This window comes from Rhineura floridana, chromosome 5, assembly GCF_030035675.1.
Source record: "Rhineura floridana isolate rRhiFlo1 chromosome 5, rRhiFlo1.hap2, whole genome shotgun sequence".
Classification (NCBI taxonomy): Eukaryota; Metazoa; Chordata; class Lepidosauria; order Squamata; family Rhineuridae; genus Rhineura; species Rhineura floridana.
In genome coordinates, this window is record NC_084484.1 from 180453698 (window position 1) to 180466611 (window position 12914).

Genomic DNA, 12914 nt, shown 5'->3' on the forward strand with positions numbered 1-12914 from the left:
TTTCTGATGCCTGCTAAAAATGGTTTTGTTTACGCAAGTCTGCCCAAACGTGTAATTTTAGTATGTACATTTCTTTTGAAAACTGCTGGTTTTTATCTATATTTTGATAATTTTATTATGTCTACTGTTTTTGCTTGTATTGCTGTTTTTAACTGAATATTTTATACCATTATGTAAACTGCTTGTTGTTATGTGTCTTCAAGTCGATTACGACTTATGGTGACCCTATGAATCAACAGCCTCCAATAGCACCTGTTACAAACATATTTTTTCAGTAATTGATGCATCAATCTAGTTAAATAATAAAACAAATACGTGTGTGTGTGTGTGAGAGAGAGAGAGAGTGAGTGAGTGAGTGAGTGAGAGAGAGAGAGAGAGAGAGAGAGAGAGAGAGAGAGAGAGAGAGAGAGAGAGAGAAGGTTTTTTCTATATCTTTGCAATTATTTGACCAAAAGGCAGGGTATACATTTTTTTAAAAAAAGTTCTATTTCCATTTTTACTCAAGTCATGATCCCAGGGTAGGCTACATCAAGCATAATACAAGAAAAACACAAAAATCACCCAGGCCCATTTACCCATAAACAAATTAAAATACTAACTACGAAATTGTTTAACAATCTTACCAAAGTAGACTAAAGCTGCAATCCCATACACGCCTACTCAGAAGTAGCTTCTATTGGGTTCAATGGGACTTGCACCCAATGCTAGTTCTGCTCAGAGTAGAACATGACCTAATTTTAATGGGTCTAAGAGTAGACCTTAGTTGGATACACCCCTCACAAAATAAGACAACCACTTATTTCCACCTCACCCAGTGGCATGAAAGTTAGAAAAAGATTTAGTACGGCAGTGCTGGAGACACTGCCCCCGGCCATGTCTTGTGATCATTATTTCACTAACCCACATGCCAAGCAACTGACTTGGCAACTACTTCACAAGCGTAGATCTCTCTCCCTCTGTATGCCCTGCAAAGCCAGAGTATTTTGCAAAAGTAAAGCAAGATCTTGGCAGCCGAGCTGTTTCTTGTCTTTTTGCTATTGTGGCATAGGGCAAATCTTCAGTATTTCCAACTAGTCAACATTTGCAAAAATTCTTGCCTGGATGCATGCTTTGTGTGTTATTTCAGAATTGCATTTGAAGAGGGGAGGAGGATGTCTCACCGATTTCAATGGCATAAGAACATAAGAGCCTGCTGGATCAGGCCAGTGGCCCATCTAGTCCAGCATCCTGTTCTCACAGTGGCCAACCAGGTGCCTGGGGGAAGCCCGCAAGCAGGACCCGAGTGCAAGAACACTCTCCCCTCCTGGGGCTTCTGGCAACTGGTTTTCAGAAGCATGCTGCCTCTGACTAGGGTGACACATCACAGCCATCATGGCTAGTAGCCATTGATAGCCCTGTCCTCCATGAATTTGTCTAATCTTCTTTTAAAGCCATCCAAGCTGGTGGCCATTACTGCGTCTTGTGGGAGCAAATTCCATAGTTTAACTATGCGCTGAGTAAAGAAGTACTTCCTTTTGTCTGTCCTGAATCTTCCAACATTCAGCTTCTTTGAATGTCCACGAGTTCTAGTATTATGAGGGAGAAGAACTTTTCTCTATCCACTTTCTCAATGCCATGCATAGTTTTATACACTTCTATCATGTCTCCTCTGACCCGCCTTTTCTCTAAAGAAAGTCGCAACATCCCCGTTGTGACTTAACAGTATTAACCTTTGGCTGGACTGTGCTATCATCATCTTTAAGAGCACACCCTTTTATTATTTATTTATTAAATTTATGTTATCGTGATGCCACCCTGAAACATGACCGCACCACAAGTCATATACGCATAAAATCAACACACTCATTTTTGTCTTTTGCCCACCAAGCCACCTTGCTTGCTAACTTTCCGCAGCTTGTTAATACTTTTTAGACCAGTCATGGCAGGAAAGTTGCCCAGGGTGGAGCTGGAAAAGCCACGGCCGCACTTTTCTTTACATCATCTGTTCTAATGGTTTTTAAAAGAGGATGGTGCCTTGGCCCTAAGATGCACACTATATGTGAAGTTAATTGTGTGGGTGCAATGAACATGCATGGGTTTTTGTTTGTTATGTAAACAGGATGCCCTAGGAGCGCCAGGGTTGTGGGGACTTCCCCACAACGATCCCAACAAAAATTCCCTCTCCGAATTTAGAAGGTGGTGGAGAGAGTCATAGAGGGGCAACTGCGGGCACTCTTGGATTATATGGATTATCTAGACCCATTTCAATCTGGGTCCATGCCTGGTCGTGGGACTGAATTGGCCTTAGTCACCCTGATTATCTTTCTTGAGACGGGGACAAGGGGCGTGCAACTTTGCTCCTTCTTCCCCGAGTCTTTTGATACCATCAGCCATAGTGTCCTGGATCAGCTCCATCAGATGGGTATTGGAGACACACAGTGTTACAGTAGTTCCAATCCTACCTCCAGGGCAGAGTGCAGCGAATAACGTTGGGAGAGTGCTTCTTGGACTCCTGGCAGTTGTGCTATGGGGTGCTACAGGGTACCATTTTATCCCTGATGTTATTTAATATCTTCTTAAAGCCGTTAGGAGCAGTCATTCGAGGATCTGGGGCAAGGTCATAAACATCAATATACTGATGACACCCAGCCCTAAGTCTCCAACACATCTGGATCAGGTGAGGCTGTGCAGGCCCTGGACTGGTGTCTGGACATGGGAAAATAAGCTGAGCTTGAATTCCAGCAAGGTAGGGGCTCTACGGGTGAATAGTTTTTGTGTCTGAGACATAGGCAGGTTGCCTGCTCTGGATGGGTTGCACTCCCTCTGAAGGAGCATGTTCATAGACTTGGGGTGCTCCTGGACCTAGATTTGTCATTGGAGGCCCAAGTGGCTTTAGATGCAAGGAGTGTCTTTCACAGGCCTTGGTTGGTAAGACCAACTGTGACCATTCCTGGAGCAGAACAGTTTGATCATGGTGGTCCAAGCACTGGTAACGTCATGTGCCAATTCAATCACTTCAATCTGTGGAACTTGTACTTGTACAAGTACTCCACAATGTTCACTCCACGTTTGTAAGGATCCATGCCTTTAGTGTGGCAGCACTTGCACTTTGGAACTCCTTGCCTGTTGACATTAGGCAGGCACCATCATTGCACTCTTTTAGATGCTTGCTGAAACCTTTTTTTTGTTTCCATGGGCCTATCCAAGCATATAGTATGGTTATGGAAGATGGAAATGGGCTGCCTTCAAGTCGATCCCGACTTATGGCGACCCTACAAATAGGGTTTTCATGGTAAGTGGTATTCAGAGGTGGTTTACCATTGCCTTCCTCTGAGGCTGAGAGGCAGTGACTGGCCCAAGGTCACCCAGTGAGCTTCATGGTTATGTGGGGATTTGAACCCTAGTCTCCAAGGTCATAGTCCAACACCTTAACCACTACACCACACTAACCTGGTGCATATTCACTGCCCCACTGACCTCAGAGCCAGCAGTCTCCACTGCCTGGGCCTAAGAATCTGGACCACTGCCTCATCCCATCAACATTGTCAAAGATGTGCCAGTTTGGCTGGCTTCTCTATGTGGAATGGCAAGGGGGCATCATTTTGTCCTTGTCCTCAGGCAGCAACATGTCTTGGGCCAGACTCTGATACCACCAGTATAGCATAAACTGGCGGCTTCTGGCTCAGCATAATTTTAACTGGGCATCAGCATCCATTCCTTGGCAGTATTAGCTCAGAGCAAGCCAGCTTTGTTGCCAATGTGTAGATCCTGCAAAGACTGTCAAAATAAAAGAAACCCAATTCATCTCCCTGGCTTTGTTTGTTTGTGGGTTCTCACACAGATAACTCATTATGCTGCCTTCTTGTCCCTTCTTGTATAGGGACTATACAGACCGAGGCCACAAAGTAAACTCAAGCTGAGACTCCCTGTGTGAAAATGGAAATGGGCTGCCTTCAAGTCAATCTCGACTTATGGCGACCCTATGAACAGGGTTTTCATGGTAAGCGGTATTCAGAGGGGGTTTACCATTGCCTTCCTCTGAGGCTGAGAGGCAGTGACTGGCCCAAGGTCACCCAGGGAGCTTCATGGTTATGTGCAGATTCGAACCCTGGTCTCCCAGGTCGTAGTCCGACACCTTAACCACTACACCACACTGGCTCACTAATATGGTTATATCTGTTTTCAATTTTGTTTTAAATGTTTTACTGTGTTTAATCGTTTTTAACAGTTTTAAAATATTTAAATATGCTTTTATTTTTGATTGCATTTTTAAACACAGATGCGTTTGCCGACCTGAGCGCCTTTAGGAGGAAGGGCGAGTTATACATTTAATAAATATAATAAATAATAAAATAAAAAGGGAAGAAAGCTGATGTGTTGCAGCCCAAAGAAGGCTTCCCTTGAAGTGTAAATAGCAGTTTCTGAGAGACCTCGATTACTTGTATCATGACCCTAAAATGATGCAAACCACCCCAATTCTCTACAGCAGGGGTGGGGAAACGATAACCTTCCAGATGTTGTAGGACTTGAATTCCCATCATCCGTCTCCAATAGCCCTACTGACTGGGCCTGAGGGGAGTTGGGAGTCAGGACATCTAGAGGGCCTACGCCTGCTTTAGAGCTTGGAATAAAACATAGAGTTGCCATTCAATCAACTGTATGACTGTTCATTGATTGATTATGCATATTAAGAAAACAATCATTTTGAAGAAAAAGCAAGCTCCTTTTTCTAAGCTCATGCACACATCTAACAGAGCATTCACCATCTGAGAACAGGCAGGCCTTCCTGTGAGGGGCAGCAAGGAGCTGCCTGCCACTAAGAAGCATTTGTAAGACGTTATTAATAAAAAATTTAAAATCATGAAAATCTAACGCCCTGTTAAACCAGGGGTGCACTTTTTTAAGCTGATCAAGCGATTTTAAAGTTATTGTTTGCACTGATTCATCAATGAAAACTTTTGCTTGCTTTATTTTGAGGGCTATACAATCCTCAAAGGAGGCAAATGCACACCAGCACAAAACACAGGGATGTAAAAGGTGCCACAGGAACAAAGGAACCTGCCTGATACCTGATCAGATTATTTGTCCAACCAGTCCAGTAGTGTCTAATCTAACTGTCAACAGCTCTCCAGGGTTTGGGCAGAGAGAGGCATCTTTTCCCATCACCTGATTATTTTAACAAGAGAGATGCCAGGGATTGAATCTAGGACCTTTTACATGAAAAGCATGTGCTCCACCACTGAGCTGTGGCCACTGTGTAGGTGTGTGGGAAACCTTGCTGGATCACATCAAAGGCACATCTTGTCCAGCATTCTGCTTCCCACCATGGTCAGAAATGTTGCAACTACGTTGCACAAAAGGTTCTACCGCCCGCTACCAAATGCAACATCAGCTGGGGCTTAACGCTGCTACACCCACAGCGTTGTTTTATGTGACTTGGTTGTGTTCATTAATCCAAAATTTCTGGAACACTATGAACAAATTCAGTTTCTGGTTGCCTACTGCCTTAAGGCTCTAGAGTGGTTTTGCTGTGTTACAGGTTGGTCGATGAATCACATTTAAAACTTGTAATAAATTTTCTTACAGCTGCAGACGGGCATTAAGAAGCTGACTGGGAAAAAGCTTATCACTCCCTCAATTATCCTACTCAGAAGAAGGGTGGGATATAAATTTAATTAATAATAACAACAACAGTAATAAATAATAATATTCAAGAGGTGCCCTAAGACTGGGACCATTCTTGTGACAAAACTATGCTACAAAAGGACTCAAGAAGGTTTATAACTCAATAAAATTTATTGGGTAAAAAAAACATGACATTGTTCATTATGTTTTTGAATAGGAAATTTCAGGACACGTGTGCTGTTATATCTTCTTCTCAAAGTTATATTGACACTGCAGATTTTATGTACGATGTATCTTTGGTTTTCCTCTACAATTAAAAAAAATAAAAAAGGGGGGAAATGCATCACTACCACTCTCACATGCTTTTGTACTACCAAGCCCCAATCATCCGTAGCACACGACAAAAACTGTTGTAGAATTCCTTACCTTGACCTTTGGCCTGTACTTCAGGTAAAGTGTTCTTGCATATAAGCTAGAAGGGGTGGGAGTGGAGAAATAAATAAAGTTGAGAACAAGCACTTGGGTAAACGAGCTTAGGTCAAATGAACACAGACTCCCTTAAGTGAACACAGCCCCACCAGGGCAAAAGTGAGAAGCCCCCCGTTTTTGCTGCCTGAAATTGTGAGAGCAGGAAGCGGTCGGGACCCTGGCATGCAGCCATGCACAACGGGAGGCCACAAGAAGTTACAGAGGTCAGCAGGCTCAGCATCTGTTGGGATGGGAAGGCCCACCGTGAGCAGAGCTCTGAAGACTGACGAGTGACACCGGGTCTCTTGGGCAGCAGCACCAAGAAGAGCCTGGCTGCTGGATCAGGCCAGTGGCCCATCTAGTCCAGCATCCTGTTCTCACAGGGGCCAACCGGATGCCCACGGGAAGCCCACAGGCAGGACCCGAGTGCAACAGCACTCTCCCCTTCTGTGACTCCCAGCAGCTGGTATTCAGAGGCATCCTGCCTCTGTTGCTGCCCACCATCTCTCACTCTTTGAACTGAGCCCAGATGGTGAAAGGGAATGAGCAAGCTGTAGCTCAGTGATGGGGAGCCTTTGCCCCTCCAAATGTTGCTGGACTACAACTCCCATCATCCCTGGCCATGCCAGCTGGGGCTGATGGGAGATATTGTTCAGCAACATCTGACAGGCCAAAGGTTCCCTACACCTGCTGTAGCCATAGCCAGCTAAATGCATGTTGTTGCCTGAAGCAGAGCTGCAAATCTCCCCCCCCCACCAAATCAACTTGCATAGTATCCAAGGCCAGTCAAATTATTTTGGCACCTGAAGTAGTTAATCCCACAAGTGTCTCCTCCCCCCATTCCTGGCATTAAAAAAAGAAAGGAGAATACGTTAAATAACAGTTTGCTACCCTTTCAGAACACCTCCGTATCTGCTACCTGAGGTGGCTGCTTCACTCTACCTAATGACAGGACTGGCCCAGTTGCTCCTCCTCCCTGTCACTATCTCCCTGCCACTTCTCTACCCAGCCACATGCCACTGCTACTCCTCAAAGAAAACAGCCCAAGATGTAGCTCCAAATCAAAGGAGCAGAACTTTTTACCAAGCAAGGAGTCACATTTCTGTACCTTCAGGAAGGAGGGAATATTATTAACAGCTATCAAGTTGGCATCACATAGGGCAGAAATCTCCCCACCCAGAGCCCATGGGGTGGAAAGGCCATCACACCTGAACAAGATATGAAGGTAGGAGCCAAGGCCTGTAAAAATGTGCCACCAAGCGTGAAACTGCGTCACCACACTCACAAGTGGAGGTAGCCTCTCACGTAACTCCCTGTGGAGAAACAAGAACAAAGTCACAACTTTATGCCATTCAATTATACACTTGCCAGACCGGAAATTTTCAGTCTCCTGGGCATCTGCCCTGGCTTTCTAGGAAGAATTTGCGATACTAACTCAATGTTTTCTTTACTTGCTGAAACAGCATTTTCCGTTTTCTTGCAGAATATATACTGAAGGCCGAGTTACATGATCAAAATGTAGCCTTCAACAAAACCACACGCTCAAGGAAAAGTGGATGTGCGTTATGGATAAGCAAGCTGCAGAGGTGCAATCTTAAGCATGATTGCATAGGAGTAAATCCCATTGAACTCAATAAGTGTGAAAATGATCAGGCCTGCCTCTCCTCTCCTTCCCCTCTCCTCTCTTCTCCTTTCCTCCTCCCCTGCCCATTCCAGCCCTCCATCCCTCCCCCCCCCGGTCAGTTTTACCTATCCTAAGCATGATTGCACAGGAGTAAATCCCACTGAACTCAATAAATATGCAAATGACCAAACCTGTTCTTCTCCTCCCCTCCCGCCTGCTCCCCTCCCCCTCCTCCTCCCTTCTGCCCTTCCTCTTCCTCCCCCCCCCCATCCCCTGTGGACAGTTTCACCTATCCTAAGCATGACTGCAGTGGAGTAAATCCCACTGAACTCCATAAGCATGCAAATGATCAATCCATTCTCAGAAAACTTGCACAGGGTCCCATTTCTTACCTCCCGGATTAAAAAGCAGACAAATTCACTAATAGGCAAAAAAACCTTGCAGTTTAAGAATGTACCTATAGCCAACAGATATTTCTATCACACTTTAAAAAGCAGGGTTATTGGGCAGCTATAGTGAATGCATCAGGGGAGCAGGAGACCTGAACTCCTCTCTGAGATATTGTACTGCCCTACAAATTTGTCAAAATGCAAACACAATTTGGGTTGGTCTTGCACAGTCCAATCTACTTCCTGTGTAGCTTGGAAGAATTTGGTAACATGTGCCTCTGAGCACAGAGGCCAGTACAACTTTGTATTATACTTGCACCATCCTCTGAAGATGCCACAAGAATCAAGAAATACTCCAGAGGGTACCTTTGTGTAGCTATCACCTAGAATGTTTACCACCAGCAGTACGGCTCTGAATTTTTGTAAGTTCTCAAAAGACTAACCTCTTCCATTTTAAATTAGCCTTTTGTTAGTTTTATAATATTAGCTTTATTAGCTTAAACACCATCACTGTGCCCAGCAAATTCACGACAGATCTATTTCGCTCCTGCTTGATGCAAGGACTCCAGCTCTGCACTTGCCACACATGGTTAACGCAAAGAGAAATTACTTGGAAATGAGGCTACGGCAACAACTACTGAAATAGGTAGAGGGTTAATGGCAGCAGCAGAAGCACAGACAGCAAGGGCTGAAAGGCCCGCTAGAGCCTGAGGGCTGCCTGTTTGAACAGAGAGTTTTGGAGTTACATCCCCCAAACTGCAAAGTCAGAGGATAAGCAGAGTCACACACTATAGCTCACTTACCTCAGCTTATCACAAAAAATGTTGTCTACGTTCCAAAGGAAAAAACCCAGCAAAAATACTGTGAGGGATGTATAGCCCAGCCCTCTGAGCCATGGGTATACCCTGGAGAGAGGGAAAATCAGATGTTTAATACCTTACAGCAGTTTTAAGAATGCAAGTAGAGCCCTGCTGGATCAGACCAAAGACCCACTTAGTTCCAGGTTCAATCCTTGGCATCTCCAGGTAAGCTGAAATCCTGGAGAGCTGCTGCCAATCAGTGATGACAATACAGAGGTAGACAGACTAATGGTTTGCCTGTGCATAAGGCAGCTTCCTGTGTTCTCACGCTGACCAACCAGATGCCTATGGGAAGTCCACCAGCAGGACCTCAGGGCAACAGCATTCACCCCAGCTGAGATTCCCAGCAGCTAGTATTCAGAGGCATATTGCGTCTCATGCCGGAAACAGTACACAGCCATCATGGCTACTAGCATGGATATCCGTGTCCTCCATGAATTTGTCTAATCTCCTTTCAACGCCATCACTACCTCTTCTGGGGGCAAATTCCATAATTTAACTGTGTGCTGTGTGAAGAAGCACTTCCTTTTGCCTGTCCCAAACCTTTCAACATTCACCTTCACTGGAGATCCAGAGGAGATCTAGTTTTAAAAGAGAGGAAGAAAAACTTCTCTCTCCCCACTTTGTCCACACCAGGCATAATTTTATACACTTCTATCATGTCACCTGTCACATAACTGTATACATCTCCAAGAGGTCCACCACCCCCTTACATTTTTTTTTTAGGTTAACTCTATGACTTACCATAACACTATATATACAGATCGTAGTACTAGAACAGCCACCAGTGTCCCATACATAATCTGTAGGATATAGAAGAAATGGAAGGAAAGGTTATTTTCTCTCTTGCAGAGCTTGCCCTCTCCCCAGTAGATTAATTCATCACTATGCTTCCCCATATGAAAGGCGTTCCGCTCAGGCAATCTTATGCAAGGCTAGCTAAAATTCTTCCTTCCTCTTTCAATAAGCCTTTTAAGTTGAGACCTTATCCCAGTCTGCGTTGGAATTGTTTTTAAAAGATTTTTTGTTTTAATATATATTTTAATATATTTTAAAGTCTGTTTTTATGATTTTTTTAAAGTTTTTTTTAGTGATTTTGTTTGCCGCCCTGGGCTCCTATTGGGAGGAAGATAAAGCAAATAATAAATAAATAAAAGTGTAGCTTACTCTTGCTTTAAAAAAAGCCTACTAACTAAGGGTTGAGGGACAAGGTAGGTTTACAAAGTGGGGGGGACGGGACTGAAATAAGCTGACTTGGATTCACCTCCACTCCTCTCAAAACATGCACTCTCTTATTCCTGTTCATGCCTGCAACAGTCAGGTACTTTGTAATACCATCCCTCCCTTTTAGTAATTCCAGTGGAGTTGTGACCTACACGCTGGAAGATCCTGACCCTCAGTGATTCAAAGGCATCCTGCCAATTTTTGAAGCTCCCTTCCATAAGCAAACATACACTGCCCCTGCAATTATGGTGGCATTCACCTTACCCTTTGTTCCCAAAAGCTACTCAGGAAGATTCCAGTATCTTCTGTAGCTGCAAAACTCTCCTATTTCCACCACCACAAAAATACACCACGTTCTAGAACACTAAACCAACTGAAGTATGCAAATTAGCTCATGCCTACAAATCACCAAAATGAAAATTATCTTGCTGGTTGGTTCTACAATATATTCTGAGTATATAATTTCCCTGTGCACTCATTGTGATATTTATCACATCAAAACAGATCTCCAAACTGGGAAAAGGGAGAAGGGGATGAAGAACAAGCAGGAGCTGGTGGGGAAGCAACAAAAGAGCAGATTCTAGTCTCTTAAGTAGCCAAAGAAAGATATCGGAATATAGGATACTGGTCTATTTGGAAGCCTTGCTGTAGTCATTTAAGTCCATGTGTTATTATGCATCTATTTGTTATAATCCTAACCAGCAGAAAATATACATGTAAATAAGTGAACTCCACCAGGACGTCATTACATAACGAGAGACTCCTGACACTCTTGGAACACAGTCATGTCTGCATGTGTCCTAAGAATTAAGTATGGAAAGTGGGGAGTGTTTTATGTTTGCATATTCGTCACAGTAAGTTATTTATATCAAAGAGCTATTGCCATTAAAAACATACAGCTGGGGGGCAGAGTTGAATTACTGCTTGCAGTTAAGCAATTATTTCAACTTGCCCTACAGCCTTAATTTGGATGTATAATTATTTGCAACTTGCCAACACAGGCATGGTATTGCTCAACACAAATCTAATTTTAACAACTTCAAAAAGGAAGCCTCTCTTTGCAAAAGCAAAGCATACTCATTCAGAAGTGCAAGAAAAACCGGTGAGTTCTTTGTCTGTTTCAGCAGAGATGGAAAAAGCCCTAGCCCACTGGTTGCACTGGTGGTTAGAAATTTGATGAGGCACCTAGGAAATCTAAACATTTTTTCACATCACAATCCTACACATATTTACTGAGGAACAGATTGCACTGCAGCCAGTCGGGCCTGCTCCCTATTAAGTATTTTAGGATTGCACTCTCAGTGTGGTGTTAAAATTGTTTTATCCACTTAAAGGCCTATAAATATTGGGTGCTAAGTATCTTTCTTCTATCACTTTGCAGAACTACCAACTACGGGTGTACCAATAAGAATGGCACAGAGTTTGCAAGATGTGCTTTTGCTGGTACTACAGCAGTTGAAATGGGTGGAGCCTGGAAGGGAGAAAGATTAGCATTAACCAAACTTCTATCCTGAAGGATTCAAGAAGGCCTTGTATGCAGTTCCCAGACAAATCTCACTCCAGGCAACTTATGGAGCCAGACATAATTTTTGCTCCAGCAGCAGATGCCGTCAGAGCACTCCCTGGTAGAGGCTCCGTGGTCTGGAGTCTGTAAAAGGGAGGGTGGAAACAGCCTGGGATGTGTCAATTTGTGTGTGTGTGGGTGGGTGGGTGTGGGTGAGTGAGTGAACATGCGTGCATCTCATCTCTCATAGATTTAGCCATAACAGGTTTGCTATATGCTGATCATCAATTTATAACCATCCTTAGGTACAATGAAGTTGACAATTACAAACAGCAGAACTGGATTTCTTTTGATTCAAAGCAAAGATGATCAGCTGGTGGCTCTTAGGCTGGACTGGATCATGGGGCTCCCCAGCAACCCTTCCAACGATGCAATAAAATGTTTGACAAGAGTTTCATATGCAAGGGAAAAGATGATATTCCACTCTCAAATATGACATCTGACGTTTTGGTTTGGTACCCAGCATATATGTTAATATATTAATGCATACATTAATTACAATTAATTGTTCTAAGCCACCCAGAGAGCTTCGGCTATGGGGTGGTATACAAATGTAATAAATAAATAAATACAGTATATCTGTATGTAATGCTGTACCTGAACATCAGAATAGCAAAGCCCACTTTAGCATGACACCTGTTCACCAGGTTGTGTGGCAAATATTTTGGCCCCAAGAAATGCTGATTCCACCAGAGGTACCCAAGAATTGTTGCAATGATAAATGATCACATCCCCTATCTTTAAAATGAAAAATGAGCAACAATTACCTGATGAAACACAGGCTGTTTCCAATTTAGGTATACCTGCAGAAAATAAACACAGAGTAAAAAGTATAAGGATCTCTGATCAAAGGATTCAAGGATTTTTAAGCTGTGTTTTAAAATATTTTTAACTGTTTTAAAACGTTTTTAATTGTAATTGTGTGTTGCAATGTTTTAAACTGTTTTTAGTATATGCATCTTCTTCTTGTTAAATCGCTTTGTTTACAATTGCCTCCCTGGGCTCCTTCGGAAAGAAAAGTGGTATATAATTGATTGATTGGATTAATGAATAAATAAAGCAGCTCTTGTTAGTCACAGGTGGCCAACGTGTGGCCTGACAACAATGAGTGGCCCATGTGAAAGGGGGTTTGGATGTTGTAACACACCTCAGTCAGAAAGGCACACAGGCTTCATTACTGA

General features: G+C 43.4%; 1 protein-coding gene across 2 annotated transcripts in view; it reads right to left on the reverse strand.

The window, feature by feature from the left end:
- The window catches only part of ACER3 (alkaline ceramidase 3), a 65979-nt gene that overhangs the window by 9235 nt on the left and 43830 nt on the right, over positions 1–12914 (reverse strand). The window contains exons 6-11 of one of the 2 annotated variants that reach the window (XM_061629030.1): positions 12501–12536; positions 9690–9748; positions 8889–8990; positions 7281–7385; positions 6031–6076; positions 5757–5911 (exon numbers count right to left, since the gene is read on the reverse strand). In XM_061629030.1, coding sequence (XP_061485014.1) covers positions 5864–5911; positions 6031–6076; positions 7281–7385; positions 8889–8990; positions 9690–9748; positions 12501–12536 — 396 coding nt within the window. In that variant the 3' untranslated portion in view covers positions 5757–5863. Of the gene's footprint in view, positions 1–5756; positions 5912–6030; positions 6077–7280; positions 7386–8888; positions 8991–9689; positions 9749–12500; positions 12537–12914 lie in introns of those variants that run through there. The other variant, XM_061629029.1, reaches the window with a different exon arrangement.